A 24,251-nucleotide genomic window follows, 5' to 3' on the forward strand; every position below is an offset into this window, starting at 1 on the left:
CTACCCCCAGCTCTTGAAACTCTTAGCTTCTTTCAGTTCTCAGCTCAAACTACTTTGTAAGCAAAGCCTTTCCTGATTCCTTCCCTATCCTGACCTATTCCTCTATACACATGGATTGGTTCTTCCTGTTCATATTTACTGACCTGTATACATGTTGTTTACTTTATAATAGAGTGTAAGCTCCTTGAGGACAGGGATTCTTTCCCTTTTGGTCACTATATTCCCAACACCACAAGTGCTTTTAAATCTTTACTTAATTGTATCTACCTTGATCTCTTCCACATCACATGGGTTAGGGGCACAACACAATCACAATCTGGAAAATCCACATAAAATTTTTTGGCCCTCCCTCTGTACCGGAGAAGAATTGAATTATTATGATATTAAAAGATAAAATATGTTGATACTATACAGTATTATACATATATTTTATGCATTTCTGAGTTTCTAAACTTTGTCATCTGCTAAACTGTGGGTGTCATCTGTGGCTTTCACAAAACTGCCCAGAAATTCCCATTTAACTTCTTATGCCAACCTGTGATACATCAAAACTACAATGGGGAAAGTTCCAATGTGGAAAGAATAACTATTATAGTTCTGAGGCTGAGGCAGCAAATATCAACTGTAGTGATAAGACTCCCCAAGGACTGCATTCTATCTATACTTGGTCCCAGCTCCCCAGGATCACCTTAAGATGGTAGGTGATGAGGCCTATCTGAAGGACATTTGGTTCTTGATCTCCAAGTTCATGGAAGTGTAGATCTCTGTGAGATCTAGCAGAATCAGTGAAATGGAACAACACAACAAGGCCTCAATACTAGGCAGGCCAGCTAGAGGCCTTATTCTCCCAAAGGATTGTTGTAGGAGACCAAGTGCTTGGTGTGAGCAAGGAAAAAGGGAGACACGCTTTGCCTGTTTCTACTATAGTAGGAACCCTGACAGGAGCAGGATGATGGAAAGAAGGCACCTGCACCATCCTGCCTGAGGAAGACTAGCACAGGCTCTACTCAAATCTAGGACCCGAGGGAATGCTATTGCCCATAGCTTCAAGTCCTGATGAAAGTCGTTCCCTGGGAGCCCAGAGGGTGACATCACTTAAGGCTGGCAGGGGGAGCCGCAGGCAGTCAGCAAGATGACCTCAGGAGAGAAGTACTCACAGACTTCAGTGACTCAGGAAGCACAGGCTCAGAAAATAGAGCTTCTCCCAAAGCCAGGGTCCAGTCCCTCCCCACAAGAGCCAACCCTCCTTGTCCAGGCTCGCTTATTTATAAGGATGCACTGGAGGTCCCAGCACACTAGGCCCCCAACCTGGACTAGATGGTCTAGAGAGGAAAAAGAGCAGCAGGAGCAGTGCTGAAGAAACAAAAGTGACTCCATCTTTAGTTCTGTCCAATCCCACAGAGAAACAGAAAAGCAAGGAGACTGAAGAGCAGAAGAGGATATTCCAGAAGGGAACAATCAAAACATCAAAAGAATTTAGAACTTTCTGATTATTGCAACAGCTACAGAAGATGACAATCTTTTCTACCCATCTCCTGACATAGAGATGATGGATTTGAGAAGTAGAATAACACATATTTTTGAACATGGACAACGTGAGAATTAATTTTAATTATGAATATAATTGTAAGAGTCTTGTTTTTCTTTAAAATGAAATGGGGGGATTAAGAGAAAGGAAAAAGTTCTTTCTAATGGAAAAATAAAGTAAAATTTAAACAAAATTCCTTAGAGAAGAGATACTATAATTATACCTAAAGAGGCCAGACAGCTGAATTTCAGGGAAAGAAGGTAATAGCTGAAGCCCATAGTAATTCAAATAAGGATACCTTTCTTTCTTCCACATAGATACACATATATAATTTATTATTATATTTTGTAATATATTTTATAATTTATTATATTTATAACATATATTTATGTATAATTATGTGTATATATGTAAACATCAAAGATTATTTTATGGTGCACAGCAGAACTCCTTTTGCTCATATACATCATTAAGGTAGGGGACAAAGTATTCTCCTCCAACATAAGAAAACAAATGATATAGTAAAATAAGTAAGATAGGGACAGCTAGATGGTGCACTAAATAGAGCACCAGCTTTAGGACTAGGAAAACATGAGTTCAAATCTAACCTTAAGACACTTGATACTAGCTGTGTGACCCTAGGCTTAACCCCAACTATCTCATTAATAAGTAAATAGATAGACAAATAAATGAATGAATGGATAGATTAAACAAATAAATAGATAGATAAATGAATGAATGGAAAGTAAATAAGTAAATGAATGAATGAATGAATGAATGAAATACACAGAAAATCAGGGTGAATGTAATGTGTGCCATAGGAGCAGTCTGGATTATTTGTTCAAAGAATAAAACATTATTTCTGTATAAGGGATGGAAAGACTTCCTTTATAATTGAAGAAACTGAGGTCCATAGAGATTAAGTGATTGAACCCTCATCAAGCAGCCAGTAAGAGACTGAATTAGAATCCATTTTCCAGATTCTTTATAAAGTATTCCTCTCATTTCTTCTCACTGTCTCCCCTAGTATTTCTGCTAAATTATTTTATTATTTGCCAACAACAAAACATTTCTTGTAAGCCAAAACCACTAGATCTCTGAAAAAGCAAACTCAATTGTCTTTCCCTTCTCTTCCTTCTCCTCCTCTTCCTCTTCCTTTTCTTCTTCCTCCTCTTTTTCCTCCTCTTCCTCTTCTTCCTCTTCTTATTGATCAAGACTGAGGTCTCTAAAAAAGAAAACTCCCCAATCTGCCCCACTTCAATTATCTGAAAGAACAATTAGAAGAAATAAATGTCTTTTTGTCTACTGGGATGAATAGCTTTTTTTAAAATTTCCTATTTCAATGATCAGAGAGAAAAGTTTAAATAAAAGGAAAAAAAATTCTAAAATTTTGTAAATTGTTCCTGTATGCTCAAGAGTTATAAGTTCTATATAATTTCATTCCTTTATGATTTTCATATCTTTTTGAAATGTAAATTTTTTGAAAAAAAAAGACATAGATCTCTAAGAAAAATGCTAAACCTTTTCTGATAATTAAAGCTACAATAAAACTATATTGTCTACCAATTGAAAGAGATTAGGCCTTATGAAGAGCCATCTATACCCAGAGAGAGGGCCATTGGTATTGAACATGGACCACAACATAGCATTTTTATTCTTTCTGTTGTGGTTTGCTTTCATTTTGTTTCTTTCTCCGTTTTTTTCCTTCTTAATCCGATTTTTCTTATGCAGCAAGAAAAATTTTCAAAACATATTCATGGACAATTCTTTAATATTAGTCCTTGCAAAACTAATTCTCCCCTCCTTTCCCCATGCCCTCCCCTAGATGGCAGGTAGTCCAATATATGTTAAACGTGGTAGAAATATATGTTAAATCATATATATATATACATATATGTATATATATATGTGTATTTATATTTATATATATATAATACACATATACATATATATAATACACATACCATATTTATGCGATTATCATGCTGCACAAGAGAAGCAAAATAAAATTCAAGCAAATGACAACAAAAAGAGTGAAAATACTATGTTGTGAACCACACTCAGTTCCCACAAGCCTCTCTCTGGGTGAAGATGGCTCTCTTCATGACTGAACAATTGGAACTTGTTTGAATCATCTCATTGTTGAAGAGCACCATATCTATCAGAATTTATCATCATATAATCTTGTTATTGCCATGTACCATGAACTCCTGGTTTTACTCACTTTACTTATCATCAGTTCATGTAAGTCTCCCCAGGCCTCTCTGAAATCATCCTGTTGATCATTTCTTACAGAACAATAATATTCCATAACATTCATATACCATAATTTATTCAGCCATCCTCCAACTGATGGACATCCATTGACTTTCCAATTTCTTGCCATTACAAAAAGGGCTGCCACAAACATTTTTTCATATGTGGGTCCTTTTCCGTCCTTTAAGATCTCTTTGAGATACAAGCCCAGAAGAAACACAAGCAAATTGATTTCAATTACTATACGTGAGAGGTCTGCAAAATATATTTTTATATTAGTCATGTTGTAACAGAAAACACAAATACAATAAAAAATAAAGATGAAGATTTTTTTTAAAACTATACTTCAGTGAAACAATTAAAGCTTTAGCAAAGTTGCAGGATATAAAATAAACCCACACAAATCATCAGCATTTCTATGTATTAGTGGCAAAGCCCAGTAGCAAGAGATAGAGAGATTCCATTTAAAATAACTAGATAAAATAAAATATCTTGTTGTCTACCTGCCAAAACAAACTCAGGAACTATATGAACACAATTACAAAACACTTTTCACACAAATAAATTCAGATCTGAATAATTGGAAAAATATCAATTGTTCACGAAGGAGTGAGCCAAGCTAATATAATAAAAATGACAATTCTATCTAAATTGGTCTACTTATTCAGTGCTACGCCAATTACACTGCCAAAAAATTATTTGATGGGGCTAGGAAAAAATGATAACAAAATTCATCTGGAAGAATAAAATGTCAAGAATAGCAAGGGAATTAATGGGGAAAAAATACAAATGATGGTGGTCTAGCAGTACCAGACCTAAAATTATATTATAAAGCAGCAGTCATCAAAATCATTTGGTACTGGATAAGAAACAGAATGGTGGATCAAGGAATAAGTTAAACATATATGACACAATAATCAATCTAATCTAATATTAATTAGTATTAATATAGTGATCAAATACAAATCTCCAAAGTCCAACTTCTGGGATAAGAACTCACTATTTCTCAAAAATTGCTGGAAAAACTGGAAAATAATATGTCAGAAACTCAATATAGACCTACATCTCACCCCATACCAAAATATGGTCAAAATGGGTATATGATTTGGGTATAAAGGGTGATACTATAAGCAAATTAGAGAGTGGGGAATAATTTACTTATCCCTCACTTGGATCACTGGGAGAAGGGAAGAATTTATGACCAAAGAATAACAAGAAAACATTAGGAATGCAAAATGAATGATCTTTAATTACATTAAATTAAGGTTTTGCGCAAAACCAACAAACAAGATTGAAAGAGAAGTATAAAATTTTTACAACCAGTGTTTCTGATAAAAGTCTCACTTCTAAAACATATAAAGAACTATGTCAAATTTATAACAATACAAGTCATTCCCCAATTGATAAGTGGTCAAAGAATATGGACAGCCAATTTTCAGATGATAAAATTAAAGTAATCTATGTCATATGAAAAAATGCTCTGAATCACTACTGATTAGAAAAATGCAAATTAAAACAAATCTGAGATACTCTCACACTTCTCAGATTGGCTAAAATGACAGGAAAAGATCATTATCATTAAATCATTATTTAATTATCATTAAATGTTGGAGGGGATGTGAGAAAACTGGGACACTAATGCATTGTTGAAGTTGTGAAATGATCCAACCATTATGGAGAGCAATTTGGAACTGTGCCCAAAGGGCTACATAACTATGCATACTCTCTCCGTATTCCAAGGAAATCATAAAAGAAGGAAAAGGATCTACCTGTGCAAAAATGTTTGTAGCAGCTCTTTTTGTGGTAGCAAAGAATTGGAAAATGAGTAGATGCTCATCAATTAGGGAATGGCTGAATAAATTGTGTTATATGAAGGTAATGAGGTATTATTATTCTATTTTTAAAATGATGAAAAAGTTTATTTTAGAAAGGGCTGGAAAGATTTCCATGAACTAAAGCTAAACAAAACAAGCAGAACCAGAAATACATTATACACAGTAACAGCAAGAATGTGCGATGATCAACTATGAAAAACTTGGTTCTTCTCAGTGGTTCAATGATCCAAGGTAATAAATTTTGGATAGAAAGTTTATCCAATATCCAAATATCCAATAAACGTTGGATAGAAAATGCCATTTGCATCCAAAAAGAGTACTATGGAGATTGAATGTAAAAGAACACACGCTATGTTCACTTCTTTTTTTGTTGTTTTTTTCTTTCTTTTTTCCTGTGATTTTTCCCTGTTGTTCTGATTTTTCTCTATTAACATGATCATAAAGAAATTTGTACTTTAAAAGTTACTATACATGCATAGTATAGTACATAGAAAAAATAAATAATTTTTAAAATTATGCTTCAGTCTGCATTCACAGTTCATCAGTTCTCTCTCTAGAGGTGGATATCATTTCTCATAACAGGTCCTTTGGAATTGTCTTGGATCACTGTCTTGGTCAGAGTCTTTCACAGCTGGTCATCCTTACAATATTGTCGTTACTATGGTTAGTGCTCTACTGATTATGCTCACTTTACTCTGCATGAGTTCATATGTGTCTTCCTGTGTTTTTTGTTTTGTTCTTAGAGTATTCTATTACAATGATAGACTATAATCTGTTCAGCCTTTCTCCATCTGGGGCATCCCCTCATTTTCTAATTTTTTGCCACCACAAAAAGGACTACAATAAATATTTTTGTACAAATAGTTCCTTTTTCCTTTTCTTTGATCTCTTTGGGATACAGACTTAGTAATGGTATTACTGAGTCAAAAAGTACAATTTTATAGCCCTTTGGGCATAGTTCCAAATTTCTCTCCAGAATGTTTGGACTTAGTTCACAACTATACTAGCAATGAATTAGTGTCCCAATATTTCCACATCCCCAAGCATTCATTTGCTATTTTCCTTTTGTATCATGTTAGTCAATCTGTTAAGTATAAAGTGATACCTCAGAGTTTTAATTTTTATTTTTTCTAATCAGTACTGATTTATAGCATTTTTTCATGTGATTATTGATAAGTTTTGATTGTTTTCTTCTGAAAACTTCCTGTTCATATCCTTTGATCATTTTTCATTTGGGGAATGGCTCTTAATTTTATAAATTTGGCTCAGTTCTCTCTCAGATGATGAGTCTTCCTGATTCCAAATTCAATACTCTATCCACTATATGGCCTAACTTTGTTTTTTTAATTATTACTGCTTTGCAATATAGTTTGAAATCTGAAACTGCTTTGCTGTCTCCCTTAACATTTTTTCCATTGATGTCCTAGATATTCTTATCCTTTTGTTTTCGAGATGAATTGTTACTATTTTTTAATTGTATAAAATGCTTTTTGTCAGTTTAATGACACTAAATAAATAACAATTAGGTAGAATTGTCATTTTTATTATATTGGCTCAGCCTTCCCATGAACAATTAATATTTACCCAAATCTTTAGATCTACTTTTATTTTGTGAAAAGTGGTTTGTAATTGTGTTCAATTGGATTTGTCTTACCAAGTGGAAACCCAAGTATTTTCTTATTTGCAATTATTTTAAAATGGAATTTCTCTAAGTTTTCCTGGTGAGTTTTGTTGATAATATATAGAAATGATGATTTACATGGGTTTATTTTATATCCTTCTACTTTGCAAAAGTTAATTATTTCAACTACTTTTTTAGTTGATTCTTTAGCATTCTCTAAGTATACCATAATTTCATCTGCAAAGAGTAAAAGTTTTGTTTCTTCATTGCCTACATGTATTCCTTCTATTTCTTTTTCTTTTCTTATTGCTATAGCTAGCATTTCTAGTACAATAATGAAGAAAAGTGGTGGTGACGGACATCATTGCTCTGCTTCTGATGTTACTGAGAAGGCCTCAAGTTTGTCCCCATTTTATACAATGTTTCCTGAGGAGTTTAGAAAGATAACACTTACAATGTTTCCTGAGGAGTTTAGAAAGATAACACTTATCATTTTAAGAAATATTCTATTGATTACTATGCTTTCTATGAAAGCTAGGGCTTCTTTGCTTAATAGGAATGGATATTATATTTTATCAAAGGTCTTTTCTATATCTATTGATATAATATTATTTTATTGTTATTATTATTCACATGATCAATACCACCAAATTTTTCTTAATATTGAACCAGCTTTGCATTCTTGGTATAAATTCCCCCTGGTCATGGTATATGATCTTTATTATGTATTGTTGTAATCTCCTTATTAGACTTATTTAAAATTTTTGCATTGATGTTCCTAAGGAAATTTATATATAAAGTTTTTTTCTTTTTTTTGATCTCCTTGATTGAGTTATCAAAACCATATTTGTACCATAAAAAATTGATAGGACTCCTTCTGTACCTATGTTTTCATTTTATATAGGATTGGGATTGTTTCTTAAATGTTTCTTAGAATTCATTTGTGAATCTATCTGATCCTAGAGATTCTTTTTGGCTCCTAGAGATCTTGTTGATGGTTTATTCAATTTCTTTTCCCAAAATATGGTTATTTAAGTATTCTATTCCAGCTTCTGTTAACCTGGACAGTTTACATTTTCATAAATATTCATCTATTTCACTTAGTCAGTTTTACTGACATAGCAATGAGCAAAATAACTCCGAATAATAGATTTGGCAGCTAAATGAAGGATAAATTGGAGTAGAGAGAAATTTGAGATAGAAGAACAATGTAGAAGTTTATTGTCATAGTCCAGGCAAAAGATATTGAGGGTCTGAGCCAGGGAGTTAGCTGTATAAATGGAAAAAAAAGATAAGATGTTGTAATAGTAGAAATGGCAAGACTTAACAGATCAGGATGGGTTTGAGTGTCAAATCAAGGAGGAGAGGAAAGGAGAGGAGAGGAGAAAAGAAGAGAGGAGGGAAGAGGAGAGGAGAGGAGAAGAAAGGAGAGGAGAGGAGAGGAGACCCTTGGAAGGTGTCCAAAGTTAATTAATAGGTGTGGCATGAATGCAGATCCAACAAAGGAGACTAAAAAAAATCTCTTCATATCCCATGAATAACAGGGGTTTTGATACAAGGGGAAAAAGTAAAACATATATGATCACTTAAGAAACCTCTTAATCATTCCTTTTTCCAACTCATTCTTCACACTGTATTTATTTTCTATGATAGATGGATAAATAGAAATTTCAGGAATATTAATAGCATGTCTCTTTACATCTAGATTTTCTAGACTCTAGAGGGGGAAAAAAACAATAAAATGGTATTATAAGATCCTTATGTTCAGACTCAGTCTCTTCCTCTAGTCTACTCCAATTAAGTACCTTCTTTTTGAGATGTCTTTCTGTCCCAGTAGTTACCTCTAAGTGAAGGAAGGAAGGAAGGAAAGAAGGAAGGATAAAACAAAACAAAGTATTTAAAGTTAACTACATGTTGAACACTGTACTCAATATTGGAAATACAAAAACAAAAGAGATTGCATTATACAAGGAAGTGGTGATCAAGAAAAGGTATTTTAGTTTGTTAAGTTATGGTGATGATGAGTTGAACAATAATGGAATGATTAACATACCCTTTGCCTAGAAGCAGCTACAAGGCCCATTGGATAGAACTCTGGGCATGAAGTTAAGAAAACTTGGGTACAAATCTGTCCTTGGATGTTTATTCTCTGTGTGGTTCTAGGTAAGACACTTAACCTCCTTCTGTCTCAGTTTACTCATCTAAAATTAGGATAATAAGCTTCTGTCTCCCAGAGTTGTTATAAGGATCAAAGGGTCTGACATTTGTAAAGTCTTAGCACAATGCTTGGCACAGAGTTGGTGTTTACTAAATGTTTGTTTCCTTCCTTTCCAGGAGTAAGGGAGGGGGACTAAATCTGGTATCAAGGTGGGCAATAAGAAGATGGTAGGGGAACAAATAAAGCATGGTTGGAGCAGCCAGCCTCATTCTGAGGCACTCACCACTCAAGAATTCCAGAAATGAAGTAATTAAGATCTCCAGTCAGCAAATCACATCCCCCTCCTCCTCCTGTATTAACCAAAAACTATGATTCCTGAGCTGTTGATCCCAAATTTCAGTTTCCCAGGGAATACACACTGAAACAACTAGATAAAGGAATATCAGACCCTGCTGTGAAGGCAGGAATGCCAGTTTCAGTGAAGCCAGAAACCACTTTCATGGTGCCAAAGCCTACTGAGATGACCTCCGAATGCATGAAGAAAAATCAACTATTTCATCTTTTCTCAGTGACATTTGCTCGAGGCCACATATAGGAAACACCCCAGTACTTTGATGAAAGACCCCTGAGTCACAGAGTCACTGAGTCACAAAATGAGGGAACTGGAAGGGACCTTAGAGGCCTTTGCTGAGTCTGTGATCTAATTAAAACCCTTCATTTTACTTGGGAGGCAGCATAGCGGGAGTGTGCTCAAGGTCACAGTTCATTTGTGGCACAGCTGCCACTCATCAGGGCTTTTCCTTCCCCGGCCAGAGATCTCTCCATCACTCCAGACCATGATACGTGAAGTCCATGATGAATTATTCAATTGATTCCATGCCTGCAACATGCTGAGTGTTGTGGAAGATATGAGGGAGGAAGACAAAAAGGAAACAGTCCCAACCTGTGAGGACTTTACGTTCTCTTCAGGGAAAATGGCACATACATAGAAAAGGCATCCCCAGTCTTAATGAGGTTTTATGCGATTAAAACAAATGAAAGCTTAAAACTGCACCAAGTGATAAACCCAGAGCAGTGAGGAGAGTGAATTGATGGAGAGTGAAGGGAGCAGAGCCAAGAGGAGAATATACACAGTGACCATAATGATGTAAATGGAAAGAACAATCATGCACCAAAAAAATCAAAAAGCAAATGTCACAAAATCATAAAGATCAAGCATAGCTCAAATGAAGAACGTTCCCCTGGAGGTGGGAAGTTCACGCGTGTTAGTTACACAATGCACTTTTTCAATGAACTGATTGGTTGAACTAACTTTTTTTCCTAAAAAATATATTTCTTAGATAGAATGGCTCTCTGAAAAGTGGAGGAAAAGAGATACTTGGGATAACTGTCATATGAAAGAAATAGGAGACAAGGATAAATGGTTTTTAAACTGCACTAAGACTTTGGGGACACCGTGTATAAGGATACTAAAGGTAAATACAGGTAACTTTAGAGTGGAGAAGCATGGGGGACCCAGGAAAGGTTTTGTGGGAAGGTGATATCCTAATCTAATCTTATCCTCTACTGGAATGAATAACATCCAGTCCTAAAACATGGTGATGGAAGAGAATGAGGGGAACTGGCTGTGCATATGAGCAACCCCAGAAGCCTGATGCTAAGGGGAGATCTTGCAGTTGCCAGGTCCCCATCTTTGTCCCTGGCCCATCCCCACAGAAGTCAGGTGCCTGTGTATAGGTAATATCTGGTGACACCTCTCTCTGACAATGATTCACTTGCCTGTTTGGACCATCTGAATTCATATAGTTCTTTGACCCTCTGCCAATTATGTTCTTGTTTAAATCATCCTCAGGTTCCTCGAGCAAAAGTTCAGTAAATTTCCTTGACTTAGCCTGGACTAACATATCAGCTCTTAAACTCAAATCTCTCCTCATAGTATTTGCAATCCACCTATTCTAGCTTCCCCCTAAATGATGTCCTCATCTCAGTTCTGCCTGCCTGTTGATCCATAGATTAAAAGGCTCCTAATTTTGTGTATCATAGACCCCTTTGTAAATTTCATGATGTCTATGGAGTGCTTTTCAGAATATTTTTAAATGCACAAAAATGCATAGGATGATTAAGGAAACAAAGTATACTGAAATACCCAAAACATTTTCAAAAACAAGTTTGTGGACTCCAAGTTAAGAACCTCTGACTTAGACCCTAAGTTTACACACTATCCTTTTGGTGCACCTGACTCCCAATTTTAGTCCAATCACTTGATGTCCAAATCTAAGCCCTAATTTGGACAATACGTTTGTACTTTACCAATTGTTCTTATTAAACCTTCAAAGCATTTTGAATGGGATAAGCTAATAGAAGAAAATCATGTTCTGAACATTCTTGAGATTGCCTGAGCAATATCACTTCATCCCTACCTGTTAAAAGAGCCAAGAAGATTAAAAATCTTTGATAGGCACCTCACTTCTCTTGATCTCGAATGAATCCCTCAGAATTAAAACATTCTTGAATATTTATTCATCTTACCTTATAATATGCCTCTTAAAATGTAGATTAGAAGGAAAGAGAATGGAACTAGCAAAGAAGGCAAGTTGAGAACAAGAGGGCATTTATAGTGGAAAAAATTTGAGAGGCAACATTCTGCCAAGAAGCATTGGTTTTGTTTGGAAGAAAAAGCAAAAACATAAGAAAGAAGGAAAATCTGAAAAATAGGTCCAAGAGAAAAGGAAGATTCTGGTGAAACTCACCCCTTCTGCAACAGAATTTTAATCTTTAACAGAGAAGTGAACCAAGTCTTTTAGGAAGTCCAAATGTGAAAGAGCTATAAGAAGCAGCATGTTAGTTTAATGTCATTTCTCCCAAAATAGTCTTCAACTGCACAAATGGCTTAAAGATAATGAATGAAACTTACATTTTTCCCTGCTTTTGCCAGGGGTTCTCTGATTTTTCATTCTTAGAATCTCATGTAACTAACTCATAAGCAAGAGGCATTAACTTAATCTTGAACTCTCCTATGAAAATTATTCTTACACTATCCTGAAAAATCCAGCACATTTTTCTTACTTTGGAGTTCCCAACACTAACTATTACTTTAAATCTTTCCGTTTTTATGTGCCTCTGAGGTATTTTTGTAAGATTAAAAGGCTTCACAATAGCTATTTTCAAGCATAAAAGTATGCCATCAAACACCTAGTCTCACAGAGAAGCTCATTTGATTTGGACTTAAAATCTAATATGAAATTGCAAATTAAAAAAACAAAACTTGGTCTTTACAAGGTAACTGGGAGTTAAAGGCCAGGTACATGGAAACTGGGAATAAAAGACAGAAATCTACTCACCAGAAGAGAACATATAGTGCGTTTATTAGAAAGGACCTGGAATTTGAAACTTGGAAAAATAAAGCTGCCATGGCACCCTAGTGTCTATAGAAGAAATTAAAGTCAAATATTACTGTTAAGCATTCAAAGCCTTCTACAACTTGGTGTCTCTTTAATTTTACAGTCATATTTCAGGGTTGCCTTCCAAATGGTCTACACTGCATCTCCTGTATGCACCCCAAACTCATTGCCTCTTTGGTTTTATTCATCCTGTTCCCCACCCCAGTTCTTCCTTCTCATCTTAGAAGCAGCTCAGTGCCATAATAGGTAGAGTGCCAGCCTTGGCACTGAGGAAGTCCTGCGTTTATGTGATCCTGGGGAAGTTATTTAGCACCCAATTTCCTCATCTGTAAAATGGGGATAACATCTAAAAATAATACAAAGGCAAAGTACTGTATAGTCTTTAATGGGTTTTATTAATGTTAGCCATCTTTAGGACTGGATAGAGATTGAGCTTGTAATTTTATTAGTATACAAGACTCACAGATGAGCAAATTCCTTCTCCTAATATAGATTTATACTTTGTGATTTATAGTTTTAATGAGTCACCCATCTAGAACACTGAAAGGTAAATGATTTGATTGGGTCTCAAAGCCTGTATATACAAGAACCAGAGCCAGCTCTCTACATCTTTATTATTATTGTTGTTGTACAAAGTGTCCTGCAAATCTCAAAGCTACATAAATGTTAGTTATTATTATCACTGCTATTAATAATTATCATCTTTGCTTCTTGAATTCTTATCTTTCTTCTAAAGCTTAAGTCAAATGCTTTCTTCTCCATGAAGTCCTCCCTGGTCCCAGGAGTCAGTAACGACCCTTCCTTCGCTTCCAACCCTTTCCCTGAGTCTTCAAAATGCACTTAAGTTGTCACCTTTCTAATTCCAAATAATAGCTATCTATCTGTGTACCTCCAGTGAAGTCCTCCTCCAGTGCCTCCCCCAGCAAGACGGCAGGCCTGAGTTCTCCAAGGCTACTCCTGTAGAGAGCAGGACCTAACAGATCCCACAACGCTGGAAAGTTGACAAATATAGGTCTAGCAATAAATCAGGATCTGCTGTCCAAGGAGCAAGCTAGCTAAGTCTAGGAAGATCTACCTCCAGCTCCATCCTCAGGCCTCAAGTTTAAAACATTAGGTCAAAGCAATTCACAAACCCTGATCTATGAATCAACCAACAAGCCCTCACTGATTAAGGGCCAGTCATGTGTTAGACACTGTGCTTAGCACTAGAGATACAAGAGGCAAAGAACGAAATTATTCTAACCCCAATGAGCAGAGTCAAGGAACTGTGGGCAACTTACCCCAAGGAAATTATGTATCATTCATGTATTGAACTAAATGAAGTTGTCATTCCTGACACCGGACTGTAAGTTCTCTGACATTAATAGTGTCACTGACATTCTCTCTTAACTAATTGTTGTATCTCCCTTAGAAGCTAACATGGTATTCTCCATACAGCAGCATCAAAGGAGGCGCTAGAAGGGACCTCAGAGGGCATCTAGTTCAACTTTCTTATTCTACAGGAAAAAAAAACCTGAGATCCAGACATGCTGTTTTGTCCAAAGTCACAGTGGTAATTACATAAAGAGGCAGCATTTGAACTTCAGTGTTATTCCTATCTTTGGGAACATCATAAAACTTTGTGCCCAACTAACTAGTGAAGTAGCCTATATAGCAAGTTTAATTTCTCTGAGCTTCAGTTTTTTCATCTGTAAAATAGGAATCTTATCTTCCTCATGGGGTGCAATAATATCCATGAAAAAAATTCTTGGAAAGCTATTATAACCTACATAACTATAATTGACTATTATTCTTCTTACCAAAGTAGGTAAACTTTACTAATTTAACATTTTTTTAAGTTTTGCAGTTTAGTAGTCAAGGAACACTCACCAAACCACAGACATCCATAAGAGCCAATCAAAATCTCACTCTGCTTCTAAATACTGAAACATTCCTACAGGCACTAAATGTCATCAATGGAGCTATTTTAAGAACTTGAGGGGTTAAGAAATTGCTGAAGGACATTTTCCATAATTCCCATAATGAGAAGGTTCTCTTAATATTCTGGGAAATCCTGGCACTTGAACCTGTACTCTCCCTCGTTGTAAAAGTTTTCATCTTGTGCCCTTGATCCCTCCCAGAAAATGAGATCAAAGGCCACTGCTTACTAGTCTTCCAGATGCCTTTTGAATAGATTTATATAGCTCACCCTTATTTTTCCCTTCTAAAAACAAGTTGCTTGCTAGTTTAATGAAAAATAGGAGTTGGGGTGAGATGGGAAACAGTCATTTTGAACATTTTAGTATAATTTATTTTAAAGACTAAAGTAGCTGAGGAGCACAAGAAATCATTGTAATACTTTATGGTTCATCCATTTCAATAAACATCTAGTGACACTGGTCTATTTATTGTTTCTCACACACAGTACCCCATCTCCCATCTCAGTATCTTTGTCTTCTCTGTATCCTCTTTGTTTCCTCCTCACTTCAATGCCATCACTTCCCATAACAATCTTGCATTCATTTTGTAGATATTTACATCTATGTATATTTAGAGAGTGAGAGCACTATACTTACATTTTTAATGTTAGCTCTTCCATTAGAATGTAAGATTATTGAAGGCAGGAACTATGTCTTAATATTCTTAGCACAATACTTGCTATTTATTATATATTTTTAAATGCTTATTGACTGTTTAAATGCCTATTATGAACAAAGAAGTATAAAAAGACACAAAGCTGTCTCTTCATGAAAGAATTTGCATTCTAATGGAGAGGAAAGACAAACAAACAAATGAATATAGTATGTAATAGTTAACTAGTCAATCCTGATTAAAATATGAAACTGAATAAAATTTTGAAAACATACTACATAAGTGTATACCAAGTTCCACTCACAGCTGAAAGGAATCAGAAGTGGCAAAGGGAACAAGAGAGACATTTTATATCAAGGCCAATGAAATGAGAACTTATGTGTGTGATAGAAAAAGAGAAGTTGGTGAGAGGTAAATTTCTTCATTTCATCTTCACTTTATGTTGAAGTTGGAACAATGAATTGACCCATGTGGTGTTTGGGCCCAGTTTACTGCACCCATCCCCACTCAACATACCAGCTAAAAAAAAAAGTATATGTCAAAGATAGAGATGGTCATGAGATAATAAATTTTATAAACCCATGTAGTTCAACCCCCATTTTACATATTAGGAAAGTAGAGCCTAGAAGGGCAAAATGTCTTTTATAGGATCATGCAGCTTGTAAGGATCTGTTTTTAAACCCATGTCTTGCTGTCTGTCTTCCTCAAAAAAAAAATTTTAAATTAAGGAACTATGAGTGAGCAGTGCCCAAGGGCAATAATGTTATATAACAGAGATGGAAATAAATTACAATAAATAACTTATAACTGTGTATTATTATTGTTGTTCAGTCATGTCCAACTCTTTGTCACCCCATTTGGGGTTTCCTTGGCAAAGAAACTAATAGTTTCTTAGTAGTTTGCCATTTCTGTCTCTAGTTCATTTTACAGATAAGGAAACTGAGGCAAGCAGGGTTAAGTGACCTGCCCAGAAAAACACGGCTAGTAAATGGCTGAGGTTGCTTTTACTCATAAGAACCCCATGAGGTAGAGAACACCAATATTCTTATTTCCATTTTGCAGGTGACAAAACTGAGGTTCACAGAGGTACTCAATTCAGTACAATTAAACAAGCAATAATTAAGTCTGATAGATGTTAGTAGTTGGAATAAGTGGCTTGCCTAGTAAGTGTTGCTCAATCAACAGGTTTTCTGACTCCAAGCCCAGTGTTCCACCCACTTCAATGCCCTGCTTCCTTTGGCCAGAAATCAATTGTCTGGTATCTCTTACTTTCCAGATATGAACAGCAATAGAAGAATAAATGAAAGATGGCAAAGGGTGGGGAGGGGAGTGCACTAAAGAAGGAAGGACAGAGCCATGAGATGTGATAGGCAAGAGTATAAAGATAGCCAAAAGAAAACTCAGATTTACTAACAAGGAAGTCCTACATAGTCTGTGGCCACAAGGGCATCACTTTGCCACATTAAGAGACATCCAATAGTCCCCTGAAGTATCAGTGGATCTCACTGTACCTCTATGATCACTGACATCCATAGTGATGATGCTGAGTAATTGGAAAAGATCAAATTGTGTCCCCAGGATAACCCTTGTTTACTAAGTCAGGGAAGTATATAATTATTATAACCTGGTGGCTGCGGTATAACTCCCAGGCAGAATTCTCTCTAGGCTACTTCCTGCTGCTGCTTTCTAGCAACTTTTCCCTGCTGCCACCCTGGGGAATGACTTCTTCAAAGATGGCACTCCTGAGACTTACAGGATTTTCCTTATACCCTTCTAAGCAGTAAAACCAGATTGGAGTTGCAAAATCTAAGTGCACGTTTCAATCCATACACTTAATAGTTCTGTAGAGCCAGGTAAATTACATAACACCTTGATTCTAAGTTTGACCATCTATAAGAGAATGATCATATTTGCATTATCTCACAGTAAGGCTAATAAATGCCTAAAGCAACTAGGTGGTATAATAGATAGACCAAGGGACTTGGAAGTCAGGAAACCCAGAGTTAAGATCTTGCCACAGATACTGGCTATGTGTCTCTAAGCAAATTATTTAGTTTCTGCTGCCTCAGTTTCCTTATATGTAAAAATGGTGGGAAAATTATAATAATGTAAATAAAAATTTTTTAAATTGAAAATAAAGTGTTATATGTTTTTATTTATCAGCATACCCTGCTATCATTTCTCTTCTATCCTGTGACCCATAATACAACAATATAGTTACTGTATATTTTAAATACCCAACTGTTTTCCTATAGTGTGAAAGAATGATAGAATCCTAAATTTACCCATTGGGGTAAATTACAATCACATGTGATTCAATCTGCTTATCCCAAGAGTCCCTTGGAATTGAGGGCCTGCATTCTAATCTCAGCTCTTTATTTTTATTACTGTGTGACATTGAGTGGGTTATTTTGCTTTGGGGGGCCTCAGTTCCCTCATCTCTAAAACAGGATTGGATGACTTCTGACGTCTCTTCTAGCTCTAAATCCTCTGATCCTAAATTAAATAGTTCTTCAAATCCTAGGGTCATAACAGCTTCCTCTGCTTTGCCCGCAGAAGTCCCATGCTCCTCTGTTTCCCTGTCCTGAGCAAAAACCATCTGTTGGGCTGCCCTAAGCAAACTGCTCCCTCACCCCAGTCTCTATTCCCATAGAGAGGACTCTCTGCCTGAAGCTCTTTTTCCACTTTTTCCCATGCCCAGCTCATGCTACTCTCAGTGACAGAAATCCTCCTTCAGCCCAAACACGCTTCCCTGGTGTGTGCCCAGAACATAATCTTGTTTATTTTTACAGCACTAGTATCAAACTCAAATAGCAGTGGGGCTTCTAAAGTGCCTGCTGACCACAGGGACTGAATTAGAAAACCACATATTAACATCATCTGTGTTCTGTTGTATTTTAAAATAATTTTGTTAATACATTTTCATCTGATTCAGACTGTGCCCAGGAATGTTGAGGCTGCAGAGGGACTAGTGTTTAACATCTCTGACATACCTACAGTTTTATTTGTCATCTACATAACTCCATTCTGGAGTCCCATATTCTTCCTCCCTGCCAGTAATCCAAGGCGATGGTTTTGGGAAACATTAGAAATTCCAGGAGGATTTCCATGAAAAAAAAGTTGAAATAAAAATGTTTTAACACTTTCAGCATTTAATCAGAGCCTACCTTTTCTTAGGAATGCTAGGAAAGTGAGATATAATTCAAGAGATTGTATTGCACATTATCTTTTTTTAACCAAATTAGTTTCTACCTCTATTATCTCATTTCTACTTCCGAAAAGTCAGAGCCCATATGATTTAAAGATGATCCCATATAGCCAGTGTCAGGTGGCTAACAGTAATAACTTCCTAACCAAATATCCTTGTACCAGTATGAGAGTACCATTTACTTGTGATGTAGACAAAAATTATAATACACGTTTTCTGTGAAAGTAATATCACATAATGGATAAAGGTGTCATTAGACCTGGGGCTGAATTCTGGTTCAGATACTTTCTAGATGCGTGACTGTTGATCACTTAACCTCCCTCAGCCTGTTTTCCCTTCTGTAAACAAAAAAAAAAAAAAAAAGAAAAAAAAAAGAAAGAAAGAAAGAAAGAAAGGAAAAGAAAAGAAAAGAAAAAGGACTTCTCATTTCATGATGTTGTTGTGAGCAGTGTTTCACAAACATTGGAGCATTCCAGAGTTATAAGCTTTTGTTGTGAGGAGGAGGGAGAAGAAAAAGGAGGAAGGAGGAAGAAGAAAAGGAGGAGAAAGGGAAGGAAAAAAGAGGGGGAAGAGAAAGTAAAGGAGGAGGAGAAGAGGAAGAGGAAGAGAAAATGAAGGAGGAGAAGAGGAGGAAGAGAAAGTAAAGGAGAAGAAGAGAAGGAGGAAAAAGAAGAGAAGACAATGAGATGATAATGACTGGGCTCTATGGAAGAAAAAAAGGGGGGAAAGAAAGAGGTAAAGAATGAAGACTCCCAACTCCTTGTTTATAACAAGAGTGAAGACAGCTGCGTCTCAGCATGGTACTCTGCCCATAATATCTCCCTACCTACCAGTAATCAGTTTTTATTCTAGCCCCTGGGTAGTATACGATCCCCACTGTTACAACAAGCAGGAAGAGAGGGCAAAGGGACTGTGGGAGCAGGAAGGCAGCAGCTGTTGCCAATAAACCTAATAAGGACATCAGCTCCATTTCCACCCTGAGGCTGCCCTGAGCTGTACAGTAGGGAGAACTCAGGCCTCTGGGCTTATTTCCCCTAAACTATTCCTTATCCTGTGGCCATAGAGCTAAGTGTGTTGACAGGATGTTGTGTATGAGAGCCAAATCATAATTATTTGTGGCAAAACAGCACAGCTCTGGGGAGTCTGGTTACCTAGGTGGTTTCCCTGTGTGTCTGTGTTTGTATTCCCCTGTGTTGTGTGTATCCTTAGGAAAGTTTTCTGCACTGGGCTGTTCTGAAAACTGCCTGAGGTCTTAGGGACAGAATATACCAAAAGGCTTGTCAATGATGACCCTGATAGAAGGTTTATAATAGCTGTGTACTTGATAGTGTATTTGAAGTCCTTTCCTATTCTCTTGAGAATATCTGCTAAAGGTTACAAAACTCTAACACCCATTGCTGGTGCTGAGGCTCCCATTGGACCTCTTCTTCTCCCCTTCACATTAAGTGGGACCACTTTTATTCCACTGGTATTTGTTGCTTCTATTACATGGTACATCCACAGGACAAGGCTGATGGCATGTTGTTCTGCAGTACTTATCAAAGCAATGATTATCCAGCTATGTCACTAGATCACAGAATCATGGAATCTCAAGATTTGGAAAGAACCTCAGAAACTATCTAAAGCAACCTCTATTTGAGAATCCTTTCTACAATATCTCCACCAAATGTTTATCCAGATTTTACTTAAATTTGTCTAAAGGGAAAGAACCAGGGGTAATTATTGTTGTTGTTTGTATTTTGTTCTCAAAGAGCAACATGGCATCAGAGAAAAGATGCCATGACATGCAAGAGGGTTGGATTTACGGGATGGAGGGCTGGACAAGGCCACCTACCTCACTTTCCCCTCCAGAGCCATCTGGATCTAGTGGCAATATATGGAACAGAACAATCAGGGATATTATAGAATACAAAGACAATACTGATAGAGACTCTACTCTCAAGAAATTTATACTTTTGACAATGCAACATGTTCATAGATAAATAAATTTTATATGTATATAGATGTGTATGTGTATATACACACATACATATATATAATATTATACACACATACACATATATATACACATACATATATAAAATCACAGAGTTTAGGACACTAGCAACTAAGGGATCAAAAAAAGCCTCTTGAAGAAGTTGGCATTTGAATTACACATTGAAGAGACCTAAAGTTTCCAAAAGGCAGAAGTATGGAAGGAAAGAATCCCTTGAACAGGGCACGACAGAGAGGAAATGGAATGTCATGACATGGTATAAATAAGAAAGGAAGGCATAGATGAGAGAAATATTAAAGAGGAGAAATTAACTCAATAGTAGTTGATTAGGAGAAGAATAATGAACTGAGGATGACTCCTACATTGTGAGCCTAGTGACTAGCAAAACAGAGCCATCCTCAAGAGAAATAGGGAAGTAGTAGGACTAGTGAATTGAGGGGGAAAGTAAATGAGTTATAATTTGGATATGTTGAGTTTGAAATGCCAGTGGAAATCCAGGTGGAGGTGTTGAGCAGGCAGTTGGGAGATTCAAGACTGAAAGAGAAGTTTTGGTTATTTAGAAAAGGGAGTCATCTGCATCGAGATGGGACTTGAAGTCATGGGAATGGAAGACATTCCTGAAAGACATAGTATGGGGAAAGAGAAGGTAATAGTCCAGGCCAGAGTTTTGGTGTCTAACCATACATAACAGGCAGGTTGAAGAGCAGTCTGACATGAAGGAAAAAGATAATGGAGAACAGACTCATGAAAGACCAAGAAAGTGAGATTATACAGAGGATGGGGATAATCAACAGCATCTAATGTGACAGAAAAGATGAGAAAATGCTGAGGGATTTAGCCACATAAGAAGAAAAAAGTTTCAGTCAAGTGGAAGCAAGATTGAAAGAAACTGAGGTGATGAAAAAGTGAAGGCAATCAGAGTAGATAAGCTGGATATCAGAGCAAGAAGAGGTATATTTCATGGGAATTGTTTTGTTTTGTTTTGTTTTCTAAAGGACAGGGGAGATCTGGATGGACAGGCAACATAAAAAAAGTTTGAAAATAAAGATGAGAGAAGGTATAATGGTAAGTTCAAGCCCCTTGAATGGGGAAGATCAAAGCCTTGTGGCTTACCAATCAATTGAAAAGGAAAAAAAATCACAGCATGAATTGGATGGTCTCCTAAGTCTAGTCTTCTTTATACCCTCTCAGTTAAAGGACTTGCCCAAGGAGATACACTAAAGTTGGTAGCAGATTAAGAGAGCCCAGGTCTCATGAATCCTTAGTCCAATATTCTTCCCCCTATATACTGAAATTTAAAAGAACAATCCAGTACAAATTATATTTTCTCTAAAAGTGTACCTATCACATTGTGAGGACTTCACCTATTTTTTATTATACCTATTTTTCACAATAAAAGGAATCTTCATTTAAAACAGAACAAAGCCCTTGTGGACAAATTAGTAAAATAACAAAAGGTAAAGGAAAAAATCACGAGGGTTACACTTAATTTCTTCCTTGGGAAGATAAACAAAGAACTTCAGAATTTAATTATCAGAGGAACTATTTACTGTTGAATTTTAGGAGGAACATGGCCCAAGGGTCAGGAGGAAGAAGGGAAATGAAAAATGTCATTAGCTTAACTCTAACTTGTGGTTACAGTGACTTTGGGAATTTGCTCTGTGTTTAAACAAGGCTAGCAACGTCATTTCAGATCCTTGGATGTTAGTGAAGAGTCCAGAGGATTAAATAAGACTAAGAGAAGAGACCCTGAGAGGTCATCTAGCCCATCCTCTAGGCAGGCTAGATGTGTATACAGAAGTAATCCCACACATATTAGTCAATATTCTATTTTTAATAACCTTGTGAGAAGGAGATTTGGGGCTTAAGACTTACCTAGGATTATTCAGTGTTTAGAACTGAAAGGAAACTTACATCTGGTCTCATTTTAGAAATAAGGGCCCTAAGGCAAGTGATGGGGAAATTTTTTGATAACAGTAAGAATATCAATGAAAGGTTTTTTGGAATTTTTTTAAACCATTCTCTTCACATAACCCTGTGAGGTAGGGAGAGTTTGTGAGAGGTTTTAGTCTATATTAATGATGTCTTATGATTGGTGGCAATTCCTGGTGTAGAAGCTCCTGCCACCAATAGAAATCAGTAACTGCCATGTAATATAAAAGTAACCCCGGGTACTCACGACTGTGGGTGGGGTGACTTGTCTACAGTCACAAAGCTAATGTGTCAGAGACTTCAATTGAACCCAGATTTTCTTGACCCCAAGTCCTGCTCTCTATCCAGGATATTATGTAGCCTCCCAAGGAAGATAGTATCAAGTGTTTTGTTTTGTTTTGGTTTTTTTTTTTTTTTTTTTGGTTTTTCTTTTTTGACTTATTATTTCATTGATATAGAAAATTACCAGGTAAGGAAATGCCCTCTTCCAAAGCAATGGCTTTTCAAAGTATCCTTCTAAAGAGTTGAATGGATCACCAAAAGATCATGGAGTTTGCCCAAGATAATACAACCAAGTTTTGTTTAAAACTTCAACCAGAACTTTCAAGCACCAAAATGATCATCTCTCTACCCACAACTATGACTAGCCTAAGTTAGTAGCAGAGCTCATTGTCTCTCAGAATGATAATTTTTATACTATACCTTAAATCTCAAAATCACAACCAGGTACAAGTGAGTAAAGGGGAGCACCCACATCAATGAGATCACAGATCCACTAAGGCAGTTAGTGGTACATGATACTGAAGAGAGAATGCTAGACTGGATTGAGTTCAAATCCAGCCTCAGATACTTACTGTGTGATGCTAGACATATCACTTAAAGTCTCTCAGTCTCAGTTTCCTTGTCTGCAAAATGGGGATAATAATAACAGCACCTCCCTCCCAGGGTTGTTTTGAAGATCAAATGAAGTAATAGTTTTAAGGAAAAAAAACATTTAGCACATGCCATAGGTAGGCACCATTTTTTCTTATTCTTTCCCTTCTTCCCACTGAAATATCAAAGGTTAACTGAGTGGGGAAAAAAGTATACATTAAACCAATAGTGAACTGGATTGTTCAGGAATAAGTATTCTGTCTAGTTAATGTTCTCTCTGATTCAGAGTAAATCAAAAAACTCTTTTTTGTCCTAGTCGAAAAAAGAAGGAAGGAGGAGGAGGAGAATAAAAAAGAGGAGGAGGAGAACGAAAGAAAGAAAGAAGGAGGAGGAGGAGAATAAAAAAGAGGAGGAGGAGAACGAAAGAAAGAAAGGAGGAAGAGAATAAAAAAGAGGAGGAGGAGAACGAAAGAAAGAAAGAAGGAGGAGGAGGAGAAGAATAAAAAAGAGGAGGAGAACGAAAGAAAGAAAGAAGTAGGAGGAGGAGGAGAATAAAAAAGAGGAGGAGGAGAACGAAAGAAAGAAAGGAGGAAGAGAATAAAAAAGAGGAGGAGGAGAACAAAAGAAAGAAAGAAGGAGGAGGAGGAGGAGAATAAAAAAGAGGAGGAGAATGAAAGAAAGAAAGGAGGAGGAGGAGGAAGAAGAGAAAGAGGAGAAAGAAAAGAAAGAGGAGGAAGAGAACAAGAACAAGAAGAACAACAAAAAACAGAAGTTTACTTTGTATAACATTTTAAAGTTTATAAAGCACTACATATGTATTCTCTCATTTGACCCTCACTACCTGACAAGTAGATGCCATCATCATCCCCATT

The 24,251-nt window shown here is 36.3% G+C and overlaps 1 protein-coding gene and 1 long non-coding RNA gene across 5 annotated transcripts in view; one reads left to right on the plus strand and one right to left on the minus strand.

The window, feature by feature from the left end:
* The window catches only part of PDE8A (phosphodiesterase 8A), a 246,475-nt gene that overhangs the window by 189,844 nt on the left and 32,380 nt on the right, over window positions 1–24,251 (minus strand). For 2 of the 4 annotated variants that reach the window (XM_074295301.1, XM_074295302.1), the window contains exon 1: window positions 1,309–1,915. The exons of the other annotated variants lie outside the window; for them this stretch is intronic. In XM_074295301.1, coding sequence (XP_074151402.1) covers window positions 1,309–1,377 — 69 coding nt within the window. In that variant the 5' untranslated portion in view covers window positions 1,378–1,915. Of the gene's footprint in view, window positions 1–1,308; window positions 1,916–24,251 lie in introns of those variants that run through there. 4 annotated transcript variants of the gene reach the window in all.
* On the plus strand, window positions 1,544–10,585 carry LOC141558313 (uncharacterized). Its single transcript, XR_012487031.1, has 2 exons — window positions 1,544–1,626; window positions 9,575–10,585. It is a non-coding gene; the product is annotated as an uncharacterized LOC141558313 (long non-coding RNA).

Source organism: Sminthopsis crassicaudata, chromosome 2, assembly GCF_048593235.1.
Source record: "Sminthopsis crassicaudata isolate SCR6 chromosome 2, ASM4859323v1, whole genome shotgun sequence".
In the NCBI taxonomy this organism is placed as follows: domain Eukaryota; kingdom Metazoa; phylum Chordata; class Mammalia; order Dasyuromorphia; family Dasyuridae; genus Sminthopsis; species Sminthopsis crassicaudata.